The sequence below is a fragment of the Microchirus variegatus genome (genome assembly GCF_963457635.1).
Source record: "Microchirus variegatus genome assembly, chromosome: 4".
NCBI classification, from domain to species: domain Eukaryota; kingdom Metazoa; phylum Chordata; class Actinopteri; order Pleuronectiformes; family Soleidae; genus Microchirus; species Microchirus variegatus.
Genome location: NC_139805.1, coordinates 32,031,715 through 32,051,463, shown reverse-complemented (window position 1 = coordinate 32,051,463; position 19,749 = coordinate 32,031,715). Strand labels below are relative to the sequence as shown.

At 42.5% G+C, this 19,749-nt stretch overlaps 1 protein-coding gene across 1 annotated transcript in view; it reads right to left on the bottom strand.

The window, feature by feature from the left end:
* rassf5 (Ras association domain family member 5) overlaps positions 1-18,247 on the bottom strand; it is a gene marked incomplete at both ends in the record, with an annotated part of 59,656 nt that extends 41,409 nt beyond the window's left edge. Inside the window, one exon of the mRNA XM_083888303.1 lies at positions 17,491-18,247. Coding sequence (XP_083744429.1) covers positions 17,491-18,247 — 757 coding nt within the window. The remainder of the gene's footprint in view (positions 1-17,490) is intronic.
* Positions 18,248-19,749: the final 1,502 nt, after the last annotated feature.

Genomic DNA, 19,749 nt, shown 5'->3' with positions numbered 1-19,749 from the left:
ACCAACAAAGCATTTTCACCCAGGCAACTGATGCTGACTGCATATTTTTTTCTGTGTGAGCCATTCTCTGTAAACCTCAGCAATGGTTGTGAATGAAAATCAGAGCTGATCAGCAGTTTTCTGAAATACCGGCACCAACAGCCACATTCGAAACCATTTTGATGCTTGGTTGAAACTTCAGCCTTCAGTCGCCTTGACCATGTCTACTTGCCTAAATATATTGATTTGCTGTCATTGGCTGTTTAGACATTTGCGTTAAAAAGCAGTTGGACATGAGATTTGAAGATGAGCTTTTCTGTAAGATATCATCTAATCTACTATTTAAAACAACCCTCCAGATATGATTCTATGGGTGAATTCAATTTCCTTGCTTAACCCTCAATCTTAACCCTCAATCTCAAAAATGCGCTCCCTCTAGTGCAAGTGCTGTCCCGATTCTCAGAAAAATTAAGTTGAAGGGCAAGTTTAAGGGCTATATCGCCCTCAATATTGAGATTTTCCGAGACCACCCTTGGGAGCAAGGGCTACCCAGAATGCATTGCGGGTTTTCACATAACAAAGATGGCGCCGAAAGCAGCGAAACGAGTATGCTACAAATTAAGTATTTTCTTTGTTAATAGCGATATAAAAATGATGAAAACAATTGTATTATTTTAGTTTAGGCCCATATTTTGGATTACTGAAGTCATTGTTGCGTAACATTTATTTTTATTTTACGATCTTTTGCTGGCCGGTGTGGACAAGTGATCGTTTGCTATGGTTTACTTTTCAATAAGCCGTGGTGTGTGGTAACTGTCAGCTGAATATGTCCGTGGTTGTGGTATTTGTATGAGTATCATACAAACTTAACTAACCAAACAAACTTGACAACCTAATAACTTGACTGACAAACGGATCGTAATAAATAATCCTGGCGTAAATGTGTTCTTCTTCTTCTTTTTTGGAGTTGACAGACTGGACGCAGCTTTCTCGTTATTCTGCCCCCTACAGTCTGAAGAAGTATCTGCATTTAAGGGGTGTCCCATTTCTAAGTGACAAAATAACCCTCAACACTTGGTTTTGAGGGCCAGTTAAGATTAAGGGTTGAGCTTGAGGGTTAAGATTGAGGGTTAAGATAGGAATTGGAATTGGCCCTATATATATGGCAACTCCAAACTTTAAACTCCAAATGCTATGTTTTGTGAATTATATTCCTCTGCTGTTTTCTCTGCTGCTCCTGTAATATCAGTGAGACATTTCCTCCTTAAATTAAAGTATTATCATTTATATAAATGTCCCGGAAGAGGACACTGAGAGATGACTGCAATAAAGTTGAGCCACAGACACTCATTAGTGTCTGTTGTTCTCTGTGTGTGTATGTACTTGTATTTGTTACCTCTTTAGGACCTTTTCTGGCATAAACACTGACCTTGTCAGGGCCAGTAGTCCTCATGGAGACCAAAACCTGGTCCTAATTTGCCAGAAGCTAATTTCTGAGGAACTGGTTAAGTTTAGGGCTGATATTTGAATTGTGGTTAGGTTAGAGTTGGCGTTAAGCATTAACTGGTTATGAATAAGGGTTTGGTTAATGAAGAGTCCTAAAAATAATAGCTATGCAAACCTGTGCGTGTGTTGTCGCTACAGTAGACGGGGTTGTGGTGTGCTGCTTTTCCACAGCACAAGACTCTCGCATAGACTTCACCTTTGTCTCACATCCCATCATTCCAGTCAGGCTGCTTTCCAGCTGACACTGCCTCCAGACAGAGTGGGACGATGATGCGGAGAGATAGATGGCACTAGCAATCTTCACCAGTGCAGAGGAAAGACACGAGGGAGCTTAGAAATACAGCATGTAACAATCCATAAGTAGTGGCTGTGTTAACTTCCACTGCTGCACTTGGGTCGATAGAACCCGCTGCAAGTGAAAGAAGACAGGAAAGAGGGAGCTTCGATTACAGTGTATTCAATGATGACGGCTGTGTACTCAAAAGAGGACAGTGTCTTGGTTTCTAATATGGTCCCCATTTCACTACCTAAATTCACTGTTTTGTTCTCTTGTCTGAAGATGCTTTAGTCACTGTAACCTGAGATGTTGTTTTGTGCCATCAATACTAGACTAAGTGCTGTGTGTGTGTTTGTGTAAGAAAAAAGAGACAGGAGTTGCAGATAGGGGATGTGGGTGGTTGTTTTCTTTCTTTGTGAGACAGTGGGTGTGGGACAGACAGGGGAGGGTAAGAGACGTAAGTCAGGCCACGTCTGTGTGAGAAAGGAGGGGGTTAAAAAAGAAGTTAGTCAGGTATAATGTAGGGGTGATGATATTAAAGCAGAACTTTGCAAGTCTTCCCCTACAGTTTCGGAGTACACCACTGCAAATATCTATCCATCGTCTACCGCTTTATCCCCACTGTCGTAAAAACTCACAGTTGATGCTCTCCTCTCCTCTCCATGTGAATTTGTTTTCAACAGAGTCAACAAACACGAGCCATTCAAAAAGAGCCGGTCCTCCGTTTATTCTTCTGCTTCTTTTTCACCTTCTCTGCCAAGATGAACGTTTAAAATAAAGCTATAGCTGCCTCGATCTTATAGCGGTACTTGGCTAGGGTGTGTTGCCGCACAGCAATATGTGTTTCTCGTGAGACCTCCTGATTCTGATGACTGCGGGCCAGTGGCCATAATCTTGCAAGGCTGGTTTTCCACTAACTGTCAGGGGAGTGTAGACAGCCCCCAATCTCCCCACAACAAGCCATTTAACCATCACAATGACTCCAAAGCTGTTAAATTAGGATACAAATACTGCATAGTTCCACTATAACACTACACTAATGAACCTAAAGGGTGCTCCACAGGTCTTATGAGGGAATTAAGAGCAGCTTTAGGGTCTTTGATGGGGTTTAAACAGTCTGATCCCATCATAGCTCATTTAGAGCAGTTAGCCATGGTCTGTGACTGAGTAACACACACACACACACACACACACACAGTTCCTCTCATATTTGTATCTCCCTCATTTGAACTCAATGAACTCAAATCTCCCTCGTCATCTGTGTGTGTTTGTGTGAACAGTAACTTCAGATTTGATACTGACAGTGTTTATCATCATCATCACCACATCATCTTGTTCTCTCCATCTGTGCAGCTGCAGGTGATACGTGAATTAACTAAACAAACTAACCAAAACTGGTGCAGCTGGTGAATTATGTGTGTTTGCGATTTACATAAACAAATTTAGATGGATGCTCTACCTGCGGCTCAGTAACATTAACATCTCCGAATTTTAAGATAATGAAGACAGCAGTGCTGGATGTGGTTCTCTGTATAATAAGATTGTTTCATTTGTTGTTTGCCATCCAAATGTAGCCTTTATCTGCCCACATATCTGTCTATGTATCCAAGGATGAGGTGATTTGTCTGCAATTAAAAAAACCTTTTGATATTGATGTCACAACATAGCAAATATGGAAAAAGTGATGAAACAAAACTAACTCAAGGTCTGGACCATCTCCATAACAACTGAGCCAACTCCATCAGCACATGAAGACCACAACCTGGGGCAAGAAGCTCCAGAAGACTTCCAGTAAAAAGGCTTTGAGTTCATTAATCCAGAGATTTAGACGGTTATAAAAAAAATCCAGAGAGATATTCAGACTTTTGTTCCCAATATATAAAAGTAAAAATGTTCCATTAGGCAGTCAACACAATCACTGTTTGCTTCAGGCAAACCCCCCAACCCCCTTCCTGTTTGTCACACAGGCCTTTATTTATACGGATATATCCTCTAATTTGAATCTGAGATTATGCTGATGACATCACTAAGGTTAGTTTCTCAGTCTTTTCTATCAAGTCTTGTGTGGTAAATGGTCTGTATTTATATATCGCTTTTCTAGTCTCAATGACAGTGTTGCCATTTACTCTCTTTCACACAGCACATCTAAGTGTAGCACATTTTTGTATCACACATACCCACTCACATGCAGCTGTCACAGCCGTCAGGCACGATGTAGGGTTAGGTGGCTTGCTCAAGGACAAATAGACTACCAGAGCTGGGAATCAAACCCACAAACCTCCAGTTGAAAGGCATATTGCTCTACCACTAAGCTAACGTCGCCCCCTGTATTCAACATTACCAAAAATAAATCAGAAATACTGTTTTCGCACCTTTACACTTTTTGAATTGTACATTATATATAGTAATTATTTTATAACATTTACTCTATATTTTACCTAAAATTTTCTTCTACATTTAATCATATTCAATCACACTGCTACCCTTTGTGTCAATTTAAGCTTCCTCCTATGAGAGATCCATACCAAGTACCACTTTTCTTATCCTACCCTCATTATGTTCATTGATTGTTATGTACAAACTAAATGGACTGCTTCTTTAATTTGGGCTCCATCATTCCTCTACTCTTCCCACACAAACATATTGAAACACTATTTGTCCAGCCATAATATTATATATTAATATAATATAAGAAGCATCCTGTGAAAGAAACATGTATTTGAGTGAATAAGAAGAGTTGTCTGCAGCCACATCTGAGACACTGATCAGACTAGATTTGGACAAAATTCAGAAAAAATTCTCAGCATTTGAGAAGAATTTTCAAACAGTTTGAGTCATCCAGAATTATGACGCACATCATTGGCGGAGGATAATTACAACGAAAGATGCAACAGAAACAAGAACTGAGCCTGTGGTTTGGGCCACTTCTTTCTTAAAGGATTAACCGAGTTTCCTTCACAGGGAACCCATCTAAAAATACACACAGTCTGTCTGCGGTAACCTGTGCTGCTGATGCTGCTTCCGAAGCTTCAGAGAGGCAGCAGCATGACGTCACTCAGGTGCAGCAGTGAGTTACTGATGAGCTGATACCCTGAGTCATGTTTGGTGTGAGTCTTATCAGGCTAACACAGGACACCAGCACAAAAGAGCTGCAGTAAACACCGATTCTTATTCAGTTGTCAGTCCTTTTGCTGTAACTGGATCAATAATTTGGCAGCACACAGCTGTTTTGTTCTGTGCTGCTATATTTAAGATACATTTTAAAAAACTGAATTAAAAAAAAGAAACTACATGAGTCATTCCCTTTGGGGGAAAACATTGGAAAAATCGATGCCATGTAGCCTCCAACAGTCTCACTCTTATCTCAAATTCCTGCTACAAATATGGAAGTCAATATGATAACCCACTTATCATGAGGGTTTTCCAGGAGATTGAAAATGTGTGGTTTACTGTCTTTGACTCTGTCCTGAAGCTAGAATAAACAGTATATCCTGCTGCTTTTATCTGACCCTTTAACTGGTGTGTTCTGATGTTGACAGTCTTACACACAGTCACCATGTGGTCTTACACAAAAGAGAGCTGGACACTAGATCAGCCAATAGACACCAGGGAACAAAGAGAAACAAGGGCAATTCAGTCCAGACAGATGCACATAATACCCAAATATTTTGGCCCACAGTCACCATTTGTGGCCAACAGGGCTCAACCTGTCTACTCATCATCAGAGCTGTCCTGCCAGAATAATCAGGGTAACTTGTAGAACATCTAATTCTAGTTTTCACCATTCCAATCTCCTCTCCGTACCTGCGGTGGGGAGCAGAGATCCATTAGAAGACGATCGTCTGAGGATCCGCAGCCCGTCACTCCAGGAGCGAGACTTGGGCAGCCTCTTCAGGAGCCGTCCCAGCCGCCGCGAGACCTGGCCGAAGCAGGCGCTGCTTACCTCCCCTTCCGAATCACCTCTGACCTCCCCAAGATGCAGCGAAACCTGCCCGAGGAATGTCCTGCTCACCCTGATGCCTTCAACCCTCCTGGGCCTGACCCCAACCCCTGCTTCCCCCGTTGCATCCCCCCGCCCTGGGACAAGCGGTGCTATCTGTGCCATGGGTGCAGCATGGTGGCACCATCCAGCAGGCACAGTCCTGTGAGCGTAGCCCTCGCTGGCTCTCTTCTCCTGGCCCCGGCTGGCCCTGTCCCGCTGAGGACTGCTCCAGCGCCAACCCCCCAAGTTCCCCACTCGGCCATCCCAGCGCAGCCACTCTGCCACCGGTGCCACGCTCCGAATAAACAGCCCCCTCTCCGCTCGCTCTGCCACCCCTCCACCTGTACTCCTCACACACTCCCTAATGTTCTCACCTCTCACTCTTCTTCATTCCTCTCTCCTCTCCTCTGCACCTTACTGATTTTCCTCACGCCTCAGTGTGCAGTCGTGAGACCTGATTGTCCGCTGTGCTACTTCTTCCTCTCTAACATCTCTGTTATCAATGCTGCCTCATCCTCTCTCGTTCTCTCTCCCTCTCTCCATCTCCACTGCAGCACCCACACACTCTGCAGCAACAACCAGTCAGCTTAAAGCGACAGAGACCCCACAAAATACAGTCACACAACCCTGGTTTCTCTGCTCTCCTCTCCTCTCTTTGCAGCGACAAGAGCATCTACAATCCTCATTCAGTCACTGAGGACATGATGGGATGTTCATACAAAAGACTTGAAACCTCACAAATCACTGCAGAGCTGGTGTGTAATGTTGCCTCCTCGCTCTTCTCATGTTTTTCTGTCACCTTGGTGTAAAAGCCCACAGCCTGGATGAAGTGACTCAGCCATCCTTTCAATAGCAATTTTTGCTGCGTTTGCATCATAGTACAGTTCAGTTTGGCACGGTTTGGAATGATAAAGCCTTGGGTCAGGCTTACATTTCAACAGTAACATCCAGTTTGCCTCGACTTCTTTGGGATATTTACAAGCAAGAGAGGGATGTTTTTCTGTCCCCCAATCAACTGACTGACGTGAGTGGAGCCAGACTGTACCGTACCATTCTACTCTGGTACCCCAAGGGAAGAAACTGAATTGTTCCATTCTTGTCACTGTAAGGATGTGTATCACCTCTAAAGTGTGTGTGTGGATGCTTGTACGTGTGGATAGATGTGTTGAGGGGTGTTATCCTCCTGCCCTACTTCTGTAAATGTGAAGTGCATGACATAACCATGAGCAAGCCAACAATAAAGGTTGTTTTGCTCTGATGTCACATGCTTTCTCCCACTGCAGTGCTTTGCTGAATGTAGCCTCAATATGATGTAATGTGTGTCTTTGTCTTATTCTTTAATCCAACATTTCTCGAGAACATTTTTGTCCTGTCCTCTCTGCCGTCCTTGTCTCACTCGGCAACAAGGACAACCTAAATATAGTCTGCTTCAAAGTCCCCACTGTTCTGCCATACATACAATGGAGCGGCAATGCACTTTGATGAGGTCACACACTGACATGTTTCTGCACAAGCAAAACACCAATGTCTGTGTCCTAACTTCCAATATCTGTCAAGGTCATATGATGTTAAACTAAGCAGGTGAAGGCTCGTTGCATTCTGTTTTTCTTAGGCCCCGTTCAGACCTGGTATTAACAAGTGCAGTCAGTGCTTCGATCGCATGCCGAATAAATGCAAATGTTCACACCTGGCATTAAAATGTAATTCTGGATGTGTCTCCTAAGCACACATATCAGATCTGTCTAATCCTAACCCTAACCCTGCCCTGTAACCAAATACACAAGGACTTCATGACCGTGATCATGAACACAATGTTTTTAGCAAGTCTGTGTCTGGTGTGAACATGATTGTGTGTTCAACACAGACCTTGTCAGGAAACCTGAAACTAATGAGGGAGTACATAATTTCAGAGGAACTGGTTACGTTTAGGGCTAAGATTTGAATTGTGGTTGGGCTAAGGTTAGGGTTCAGCATTAACTGGTTAAGGTTAGGGATAAAGCTTTGTTTATGTGGTTCGGATGAATGGAGGCCAGTGCAAGTAAAGACGAAGTCTGTTTTTTTTCTCGCCTTTTTCTCTACCACTATGTCCTCACTATTGTAAAAATCCACCACTGCTGCTCCTCCCTCCATTCGCCTCTCATGGCTATGTGCATTTATTTTCAAAGGAGCCAGCGAACAAAAGCTGTGGAGTCATGTCCAATTCTTGACATCTTGCCAGTCCGATGTTTACCCAAGACTTCCCGAGACCTCCTGATTCTGAGGACTCCAGGTTGGCAGAGCTGATCTTGCAAGGCTGGTTTCCCTCTAATAGACACTAGGGGGAGTGGAGAGAGCTCCCAGTCTCCCCACAAACCAGCCATTAAACCAGGGGTGTCAAACTCATTTTGGTCCGACCTCAAGGGGGCTGGACCAGTAAACTCATCGCAAAATGACATTGAAGTGATAAGTCCACTTTTTTCTTTGTGTTAATTACTGCAAAGAAGAAGAATTGTAAAATTCTATGTATTAAATGAATTATTCTTTTACAAAATATATCATGAACAGCCAAATAATTTTTAAGAAAAAAATACTATCACTCGGTTCAACATTTATTTCAGTTATACCTGAGCACAGTGTATAACAATTAACAAAACATTTACATTTGTCCCTGAAACATGGCATCTTTTAGCCTACAAAAGTGCATCAAATCTGTACATATAACAAAAACCTCACATACATAACATGTATGGCATTTATAAGAAAAAGTGCATCAAATGTATACAATGTATAGGGGGTGTGTGCCCATCTAACGTTCCGGAGCCACTGGCGGACCGGATCCGGCCCGCGGGCCATATGTTTGACACCCCTGCATTAAACCATCAGAAGCTGTTAAATCATGATACAAATCCTGCATAGTTCTGCTGAAACAAGAAAAGCTTCAGTAAACCAAAACGCTCTACTCATGCTGCTGTAACATGAAACAAGATTAAAAAGAAATCTTGTGACTGTCAGTGTATAAATAAATGAATGTTGTTTTTGTGATTGGTATGTCAGGACAAGAGGGTCATGTACCATTTAAAGGTCCCCTATTGTGCAAAATCAACTTTTTAATCTTTTAGTACTTATATTTGGGACTCAGTGGGCCATACCAGTCCCCAAAATGTGAAAAAACAAGACTCAGTCATGTTTTAGTGGTTCCACTTTGTGTAAGTATAGGCGATAAAACACATGTTTACACCTCCCTTGGAATGACGACAGCGAGCATTTCACCGTGAATGTTGGCACCCTGCCAGGCTGAGTACTTCACAGCTCCACCATAGCTCCCCACAAGCTTCACAAGCCCTTTGTTGTTGATCGTGTATGTAAATTCCTATGCTGGAGGGACACCTTGAACGCACCAGTTAAGGCCACATTATACTTCTCCGACTGCGCAATGCGTTATCCGTCTGCGTCACCACGTAGACCACTCGAGCCTTTATACTTCTGCGTCGTGGTTACGGATAGGCGCTGCAATTTCCGGCCCGATCAGTAGGGGTTGCTGCGCAAGGTTGTTGTGCTTTTGGCTACAGTGAGCAATGGCGTCCGAGGGAGAAAGACTGTTGTTGTTGAAACAGTGGCCGTTTGTCACTATTCTGAGTCCCGGAATGCAGTTTTAAGATAATTTGAGGCGAAAATATTGGCCATTTAGAGTCTAAACATGTGTTGTGTGTGTTAAGATATGACGTATTTATAGTTCGGCAGCGGCGTTATTGGCGGGGATCAGCTCCGCCCTCTGTGGACGTTCGGTGCTCACTGTGAGCCGGCACAGAGCAGCTTAGCTCGGCCTGTCCTGAGGACCAATCGCAGCTCTTGCCGTCTCCGTTGTCCCTTGACGGAGTGACGGACACTTAAAAAATATTCTGTGCAGCCGGAGACGACGCAGAGACTCTACAACAGGTTCTGCGTCGACGCAGAGGACTCTGCGTAGCCTACGCAGAGCACTTTACGCAGGGGTATAAATTGGGCTTTACGTGCCTGCGGTTAGCGAGTGGCGTGTGTGGATCGGTGATATGAGGAGCACGCGTTTGAAAGCACTGCAGAAAGATGTAGATGTTGTCCTACATTTCTTCTCAACCAAAGGCTGCCTTTCTGTCGTGTTTCCACGTTCTCTCCTCGTGTTGTTGATCCACACACGTCACTTTCAGCCGCAGTAACACTGGTGCGTTCAGGGTCTTTTTCTAGCATGGGAATTTACATACACGCCGCGTGGCGCATTAATCGTTTTTCTACGATTTTAATGTTTTTATGATCGCAAGAAGCCAAAATCGTGGTCACTCTATGCATTACGGTGAAACGCAGTAACAATGGGTAAACGGACATTACTATGGGGTATATGGAGAGGGGGTTGTGACGACGGTGCATGACAATAGGTGATAAGTGGCGACACTCCCCTGGAAGCAGTGGACGTGTGTTTACCTGGGTCCCATTCACCAGCCACAAAACCGAGCGTTCTGAAAAAGGCTGTTTTGGCAGAGTTATTGAACTGCTATTGTGCTTCATCCTTATGATATTTTGACTAAAGCATGACACAGGCATGTTCATTAGGGCACCAGGACCTAGTTTAACTTTAATAGGGTATAATATGGGACCTTTAACACAGCTCTTCTCCCCCGTTTTCTTCCTTCCCTGTGAATGCAGCTTTGAAAGGGACCAATGTGGAACGGACAAGAGGTTCCTAAAACAAGGCCTGTACTGTGTTCACAGTTAAGGCGAAAAAATATATCCTCTAGAGAGTGATCAGGAATGGCATGGGGAATATGCTGGGAGGGTAACTGAAAAAGTCTGGGGCATGTGTGTGTGTGTGTGTGAAAATATGTGTGCATTGACCAGCACATGATGACCCCCACATTTTCAACTGCTGTTTGAGTAGATGCAATAAAACAACAGGGACCTCCACTCGGGGTACAACTGTTGAAACGCAAATATCGTCAACATTAAAATCCTGAGCTCACATTTGTGACGCGTTGCATTCCTGAAAGACATTTCTTGTTTTGAATTCCTGTTTTTGAGGTGCTGTGACCTCCAGGACGTTCACCTCATCACACAGAGCTTTGACAAATGGAGCAAAGACTTTAAGGACTGACAAGAATCCAAAGTTCACTCTCGATATTATGTTCACACAAACACAGCCGCTGGAGAACAAAGTTCTCTGAATAGGCTTCTCAAACTTTAAAATCAGTTTAACTTCAAACACAAAATCTCAACTAAAGACACATTGGAGGAGATTTTCAGGAACAACATTTTCTTGCATCCCCCAAATAAAAGTATACATTTAAATGTCCTGACCCCTGGATCTCCCAGGTGCTTTTTGTTGAACTATTACTATGTTTGGACTTTTTGTTGTTCTGTCTTCTTTAGACTAGGTTTTTAGTGCTCGTCCTGGTTTTCAGTTCCTTGTTTCCTGGTTTATTTTGAAGTTTTTTTTTGTGTGTATACCTTGTCTAGTTTTGCTTTCTGTCTTGTCTTCCCTGATTGTCTGCCCTGCCCTAATTTGATTCACGTGTCTTGTCACACCTTGTTTGATCGTCCCTGCCTCCCTAGTGTATTTAGCCTCCCCAGTGTCTGTGTTGGTTAATTTTGGTTTGTTGGTTTATTTCAGGATTTCTTAATCCTGGTCAGGTGTGTTGGAGCATGGAAACATCTAAAACATGCAGATCAGTGGCTCCCCAGTACCAGGAGTGAGAAACCCTGGTTTATCTGGTAGTTTATGTCACATTTCAGTTCAGTCTGTTGCTCATGTTCTGGTTTCATGCGTTCTTGGTAAGCTCCTTGTGTTTCTGCTCCACATTCTTTTGGTTTATGTTTTATTCTTTAAATTGTGCTTCATTAAGACGCTTTATGTTAATTTTTTTATATCTGCATTTGGGTTACATTAAATACCATGTTAGGCAATACTAAAAACCTCTAAAAAAAAAGTCTTAAAACTGTGTCTCAGTTGAAGATCTTCCTCCTTCACAGAATTAGCTCACAGAGGTGAGAAACAAACTCAACACTGCTGTGACAACTGTGTGATTCCCTGAGGGCTTTAATTAAGTATTAACCTGATGTCTGACTCCATCTGTAATCCCAACCTATCCATCCCTGAGACATAATCCCAGACAGTAGACACCCATAGCTGGGATTAAAGAGGCTGCCAATCCCTCTCCCTTATCCTTGGAGTCGCCTGACAAACAGCACAACATGAAGAAATGAACTAATTAAATCAATAGATGTAAAACAAAACCTGTTACACCGGTTATCGTCCTGTGTAGTTATGGGATTTTTTTTTTGATAATACAACTATTTTTTTCTCTCTTCTACATTGTTTTTTACTGTAATCTGCTTTCTAGAGCGTTCTACAGCAAAACAATTGTTGTTTCTGAACCCACATCCCAATTTGAAACTATGCAATTTGCAAATCACAAAGGCTGCAATTTAACTGTTCTATTTTTATTGGTCTATGTTCTATGCCAATTTAAACAATTCAGGACTTGCACTACAATCATTTCTTTAAGTTCTCCTTGTTGCTTGCTTGTTGTTTAGCAGAGTTTTCCCAAGCTTTTAGTGAAACATTGTCAGCATAAATTAAGTTTGGGTTCATTTACCCATCATCTCTTGGAAATAGTTTGTTTTCCAAATGAAAATGATATAAAGTCTCAGATATGACTGTAAGTCAGTCGGTACATTATGCACAAATTTGTTCTTGTCATGATTTATATTACATTTTGGGAACCAAAGAGTTTACCATAGTCCCAATAAAGAAAGAGTGGATTAGAATATAGTAAATATCACTTTTTAAATCTATAACAGGATTAATACTGAACTGAAGCTTAACTTGAAAATATATTAAACAATCAAATTGCAATCACAGTATCTGTCATTAAAATAGTAATATTTTCCCAAATTAGCCTTAAATACAGTACCAGAGCCTACACTGTCACACTTTTGAGACACTTGTTTTATGCCTCATAAAAAAACTGATGCCACTAATGTGTGTTTTCATGCATACAGGCAGGGGGATAATGTATAGATAGAAATACCACATATTAAACTCACAGTTATAATCCCAGGAGGAGCAATAAAAGTAAAAAAGGAGCAAAAACATGGGGGGGAAAGCCAGCAGTAGGAATTAATTCAGTGGTCTAAGTAAAACAGCCGGGCAAAAAACTATACCATGAGACTGGTAGCTCTGGGTAAAAAGCTTTTTCCCTGGGACACAAGGAAAGAGTCAAAGAGCGTTTTTTTTTCCTGTGTGCTTCATATGCAATAAGGCAGCACAGATAGAGGGAGGGTGATAAATTAAAGACAGACAGAGGGAGCGAGGCATACAGTAAGACAAAGAGACAAAATGATGGTTGTTTATGGTTTCATGGTCTCCGTCTCTCACTCCCTGTCATTTGCTGGGTGTAGTTGAAAGGAGAGCATGCATGCATGTGTGCGCAGCTTCTATTTCGGCAGTTTTGGTTGCCACAAAAATACCCTGAAATGCCCTAAATTTGCATTGCCTGACATAAATGTTGTGGTGACCCCCCATGACTGCGCACCGCAGTCACGTTTGATGTTCTCAGAGAGAAGTGAACAGAAAAAGATGGATTGCTCCAGACAAGAGCAAAAAAAACTACAGCTCATTGGCTCGATCCACACAGAACAATTAGAAGTTCTCTGGTTCTGAAGAACCTCGATGACTCTGTGTGTCTGTGTGTGTTGTGAATTGCGCTCCAGTAAATTCTGCTCTCACTCCACTGAGCTCTTGCTGATCTCACACTAAATCAGACGTCTCTGCAGTGCTGGACCAACTCTCACTCTTTTCCCCGATCCCTCGCTCACATTGGCTCACTTCCCTCCCCTATGCTCTCTACTCGTTATCATCCTGCCTCACCAACTCTTTCCACTATTTTCTTTTGCCATCCCCACTTTCAAACACTTGTCATCCATTTTCCCTTTATTTCCCCTTTTCATCTTCATTTGTTCTTTTTATCCTTGATTTGTCTTCTCACATAAAAAAAAAACCCAGATAAAAATCCAGTATCTATATAACACGATGCTCGATAGCCCCTCCTCCTCCATAACAGAGATCTGCTGACACAAAGCCAACTCAGCAACACTCATGGACACACACAGCACTCTTCCATGTGCACATATAAAGCTCTATTCAGGCTGAGCTTGTTTTTTATTCTTTTAACAAAATGTGCCTAACTTATGGCACTTTTCCATTATACGATTACAGTTCTAGGACTTGGCTTGACTTGACTCTACTAGGTTTTTTTTTGCTTCTCCATTAGTGATAGTACCTGCGTGGAGCTTTTTTTGGTACCTGCTTTGGTAAGTTTCCAAGTGAGCTGAGCCAATACAAAAATGCGGCGGCCACTGATTGGTCCGAGAGGAGTCATAACTGGAGGAGTCATAAGCGCGACGTCCAATACAAGAATCAAACGGAACAATGATGAACTGTAGATCAGTTGAAAAGACTTAAAAATCCTGAAAACATGCGTTAATCTCCAATATTTAGCAAGGAAATGTCTAAAATATCAATACTTAACAGAGGAGTCTGGTGTATTTAGCGGAATCACAACCCGCTCAGTCGTATTTCAGTTCAGCCCAGTCATGCAGGAAGTACCGAACGATTCAGTGAACTAATCTTTTTGATTAACCGATTCTCATGATTCAGACGTCAAACTGCTTTAGGCCCACTTTACATTACGCTTTTGACATCTTTAAACACACCGCCCGGAAATCTGGCAGGACACCCTGCTTACAACTTTCCTCTTTACTTGCTCGACTGTACGATCGTGGCTGGCTTCCCGCATCCGCTGTTGCATTGTTACGTAGGCCATCTTGTTCCTGGATGACTCCGGCTTCTTCTGGATCTCGTCCTCCGACCAGATACTGATCAGGCACTTGGTTTCGGAGGTGCTCCACGTACAGCTTCACCCCCGCCATTTTTTTTTTGAACAAAAGTCCCACGGTATATGCTAATTAGCGCGTGCTTTATGCTAATCGCCTAAACCCTGACCTCCCACTGTCGCGAGCCCGACGTGTTCTCTTTATACGCACTTTGAAGTTGTCGAGGACTCCCGCTGAGTTGTCGGGCGACCACTTTGCAGTTGTCGGGAGAAAATTTGAAGACAGCAGGACTACGACAACGGGAGTTCTATTTACACGGGGTTCCCGCTGTCGCGAAAATTGAATGTAAAGTGGGCCTTAGTTTGTGTGCGTCGCGTATAAAACAACGTCACAGCAGTTTCACACAGCTGTACTATGATGGCCCCGCCCATGATAAAGAGGAAATATGAAGTAATGGAAAACAATGTGCCCGTGTTTAAGACAGATTTAACACATCTCCTTCAATGCCAAATGAAATTGGCTTGGCCCCAAACAATCAGTGACCCAGAGCTGTGCAGGTGGATTTATGTCATCAGTCTGTTCCAGCTTTCAGCCAAACAGGCTAGAGTCAGACACTGCAGTAACGTACTGTATGTGACTCTGGAGAGACACCAGGCGCAAGTGTTAAATGTGGATTACTGTGATCTGACATCCTCAGCAGTTTAAAAAAAAGAAAGAAAAGAAAAAGTTAAAACTCTCCCAATAAATCATTAGTTCTTCCTGGATTTAACCAGTGTGTCAGTGTAAATTCTACTATCTTTCCCCCTGCGCTCTTTCTCTGAGCTGAGGCTGCAAATCACACAGAGTCTGGGAGGCAAAGCTGGAACTGGAAGGACAAGATAATGAGCTTTCCAATAGAAGAATGCTGGCTTGCGTCTCATCTGTGAAGCAAAAATGCTTTCAAAGTGTTCTTGCCTGCATCACACTGGCTCAGTCACGAAGGCACATGCTTGTTATGTGTGTGTGTACATGTAGAAACAAAAGGAACTCATGTGAAGTGTTGCTCAGAGGAGAAACTCAAACATGGCTGAATGTGCAGCATACTGTATGTAGAGTAGAAAATATATGATATGATCACACCTCAGGATAAAAAGTGCTCACGATAAGTTGATTGTGGTGAGTTTTCAATGTCGAGATAACCATGAATTTCACGAGTGACTTGAAAATGCTGTGTCGCTTGCCAACATACAGTCCTAGTGATGTATTTTAAGCACTTAGCACTAAGGGAAAAATCTTAAAGATTTCATGTGAGTGACTTAAAAACGCTATATATCTTGTGAACATCTGCGCTGCACTCCATTTACTTTGGAACTTGGAGTGACTCCACCAGAGTTTACCGTTTTCCTGTTTGAAGTCAGAAAAAAACGGAGAAAAAACAGACACGGACAAGATATTGTTTGCAATACTAGCTCTTCAGGGTATTTAGCGCACACAAACAGTGTAGCAACATGTACGGTTAAAAAGTGCTATTAGCAGTAAAATTAGCCGTGTTTGTATGGTGGACTGAGGTTGTTTTCACCTAAGAATATTGATAGTATTAGGAAAAGTATACTTAGTAACATAACTTATGCTAATATTATTATATTTCATAAAGTTAGCAACAAAATAAGCTAAAATAGAAAATCGCCCATGTGATCTAAGGCTGTGGTATTTTGTGCATGCAAACATCGTCGCAACATGTTTACGTTAAATGTCTAACAGTGCTATTTGTACGACTGATTTACTGAGAAACAAATACGACAGAAGTGCTATTAGTGCTGTTTATATGTTGGGGTCGGTGAGTTGGAAATCTGACCTCGGAGGTCATTTGGATATTCGGACTACAAATGCAGAAATAAGTCCTTGATTTGTGATTTCTTTTGAAGTGCCACAAGGGGAGCCAGCATCTTCACCAAGACCTCACGATTTTAAGCAATCTTATTTAAGATTCTTCGTTTAAACTTTAAAATTTTACCTGGAAAATAGTTACAATAAATGACAACATTTGTGTACTTTTCTGTAGCATTTTCCTAACGTTTTGTATATGGACAAAAAGCCTTGCCAAAACACAAATTTTAATATATTGAATTCATCAAATATAATTAAAGCCAATTACAGTTGTTAATGTTTTTATTGAGGATAATCATGACAGGAAATATTCATATTGTCCTTTAAATGTACTGTGTGTATAGAGCTGCAACTAACGATTATTTTCGTAATCGATTAATCTGTCGATTATTTTGTCGATTAATCGATGAATCGTTTGGTCCATAAAATGTCAGAAAATGTTAAAAAACATTGATCGGCGCTTGTCAAAGCTGGAAATGATGATGTTCTCGAAAAGTCTTGTTTTGTCCACAAACCAAAATTATTCAGTTTTAATGATTTCTTTGTTATGTGGAGCAAAGAAACCAAGAAAATATTCACATTAAAGAAGCTAAAACAATCAGAAATGTTGTTTTAATCATGAAAAAAGCTTCAAACCGATTATCTATTATCAAAATAGTTGGCGATTAATTTAGTAATCGATTAATAATCGATTCATCGATTAATCGTTTCAGCGCTGTGTGTGTATTTAGATTCACGTCGAATAATAATAATAACTTGACCTGTGGGGGCGCTACAGAGCCATTTTGCATAGGTTTTTTAAAACCGATTATTTATAAAAAATTTCGCCAGTTCTGATGTGCTTGCAAATTTTCGTCCGAATTCACGCACGTTCAGGGGGTCAAATTCAAGATCAAAGCGGCAAAGGAAAAATAATAATAATAATAATTCTTTGAGTTACAATAGGTTCCTCGTCACTGTTGTGTACGAGGTCCCTAATAATAAAAAGAGTAAAAGGAGCCCTCAACAGATCCACTGACTGTACATAAAAGTTACTTACTCTGACATTTAAGAGCCTGCGCTGTGATCTTCCGGCTACACGCATCACACCAGTCCTGCGTGACGGGCTTGGCTTCAAACTGGTGTCCTTCACCCTTCTCTGTCCGCACCCGTGGGTCCAGCCCGCGTCCCTGGGGAAAGATGGACCAGGCCTCCCTGCGGGAAGGCTCTTGTCGGGCCAGTCTCACGACTCCGCTCCTGGCCTGAGTGAGTCGATCCAGCGGGAGAGAACCGCTGTCTCCTCCCGCGGACAGAGATGCTGAGCGGCTGTGGTGATGCCCGCTGTTCTGCCGAGACTCCCGGTGTCGCTGCGCGTCCTGGGCGACACTGAAGCCGGACCTCTTCAGTGAAGTCTCCCTCCAACACCCAGTGGTGTTTCGGTTTAAATCACAGTCTCTGTTGCTGTTGCGGTCGCCGGTGGTGAGGTTCACGTGTCCAGTTTGTCTGTCGCAGTCCGCGCTCTCCTCGTCCTCCTTTCTGTCCCGGTCCCGGCTACGTGGATATGCAGCTCCTTCAGCGGACGTCATTCCTCCTCTCGCCGCTGTTTCTCCCGCTGGTCCCGGGGACAGGGGTTGCGCTCCCCGCTGTTCCCCCTCAGGAGTGACGGCTTCGCTGAACATCATCTTCTCCCTGGTCGGTTTCCTCCTCGGCTCAGTGATTTTCTTCCTGGCGCTGGTCAGTTTGAAGACAAAGAGCGGCGGTTCTGAGTCCAGCCTGTGCTGACCCGGGTGCTGACCCACCACACTGGCAGACGCCATTGTCACGTTGTCCAGTGATGTGTGTGTGTGTGTCTATGTGTCTGTGTGTGTGTCCGTGTGTGAGTGTTTTCACTCCGTGCCCTGAATGTAAACTCCACTCACGCCCGCGACAAGCGTGTAGTTGTGACGCAAAGCGTTCTGACAGCTTTAAATGCGGCGAGCGCGCTCCCTGTGGACGGCGGGGACGCGCACTCGTGCCTGCATGCCTCACACACTTACAACTGCTGCAGAGGTTTGTTCCATATATCGATGTTTTATCGCGATATGTATGATACAAGATATTGGATATCGTCATGTCCTGATAAGACTATTCCTGGTTTTAGAGGCTGTTGCATTGATAATCATGATATTTACAGTGAATCATTTGTGAAATACACTTTCATACATGTTTCTCGTGAGCTGTCTTTGCATGTGCTTTATGTTTTTACTTTTACTTGTTTAATTTTACAGCGCAGCACTTTGGCCAAATGTGTTTTTGTTGTTGTTGTTGTTCCTTAAATGTTTAAAATTTTAAATAAACTAGATCTGTGTAGCAGGGGTGGGTCAAAATATCAATTTGGTGATATATCACCGTCATTCCTGCTGCAATACGATACCTGATACACCAGGGCAAATATCGATATTTTAATAAATAAATGAGGGCACTCCAAATTGAACAGTCCCAGTCAATTTCACTCACCGGGCATCGCTACTCCACGTCTCCTCATGTCGCTGCTGCTCAAACGAACAAAGGTATCTTGGATGGAAGTGACCTGGTCAAAGAAGAGAGAGTTTACAGCAGGATTGGAGACAGTTATGTGAAGAGATGCTCCATCCATGTTCAATACATAGACTTGCCGCACTGTCTGGTAATCTATTGATTATCACAGAATTGTTGTATTGTGATAGTATTGGCATCATGGACCATGTATTGTGTATTGCATCATATCTTGAGGCACCCTGTGATTCCCACTCTTGATGACCACTCAGAGTTGCTTCACACATTAACACCCATTCAATCAAACAATTGAGTGAACAACTAGAGCAGTCCTTCTCAAATAGTGGGGCGGGCCCTAGCACTGAGCTGGAGGAACTGGGGATTGAACCCACGACCGTGTCAGCATCTTCCTGAAGTTTGAATAATACACACAGTAAAGTACAGTGACCAAAACAATTGTTTAACATTAGGCTCAAAAGACAAGTGTATGCTTCTTTAACCGTTTTCTGCTTTAGTTTAGATCTGATTATTTATTAAGTTATGTAGCAAATGTTTTATATCTAATTTATTGATTTTTTCTTAGGTAAATGTGTTTCAGATGCTTGTCTTTAAAATATAATACATCTTTATAAATTGTGATATCAGATCAGAAAGTAATCGAAGAACTATTTTTATGAACTGTGTCCCAATAAATACCAACTGAGACACTGTATTTAACCTAGTCTTTTGCTGCGCCTGCCGTTTCTAAAGAAATAGGTGAATAAATAAAGTGATGTTAACACTTCCCTTCATTTCAATTATATAT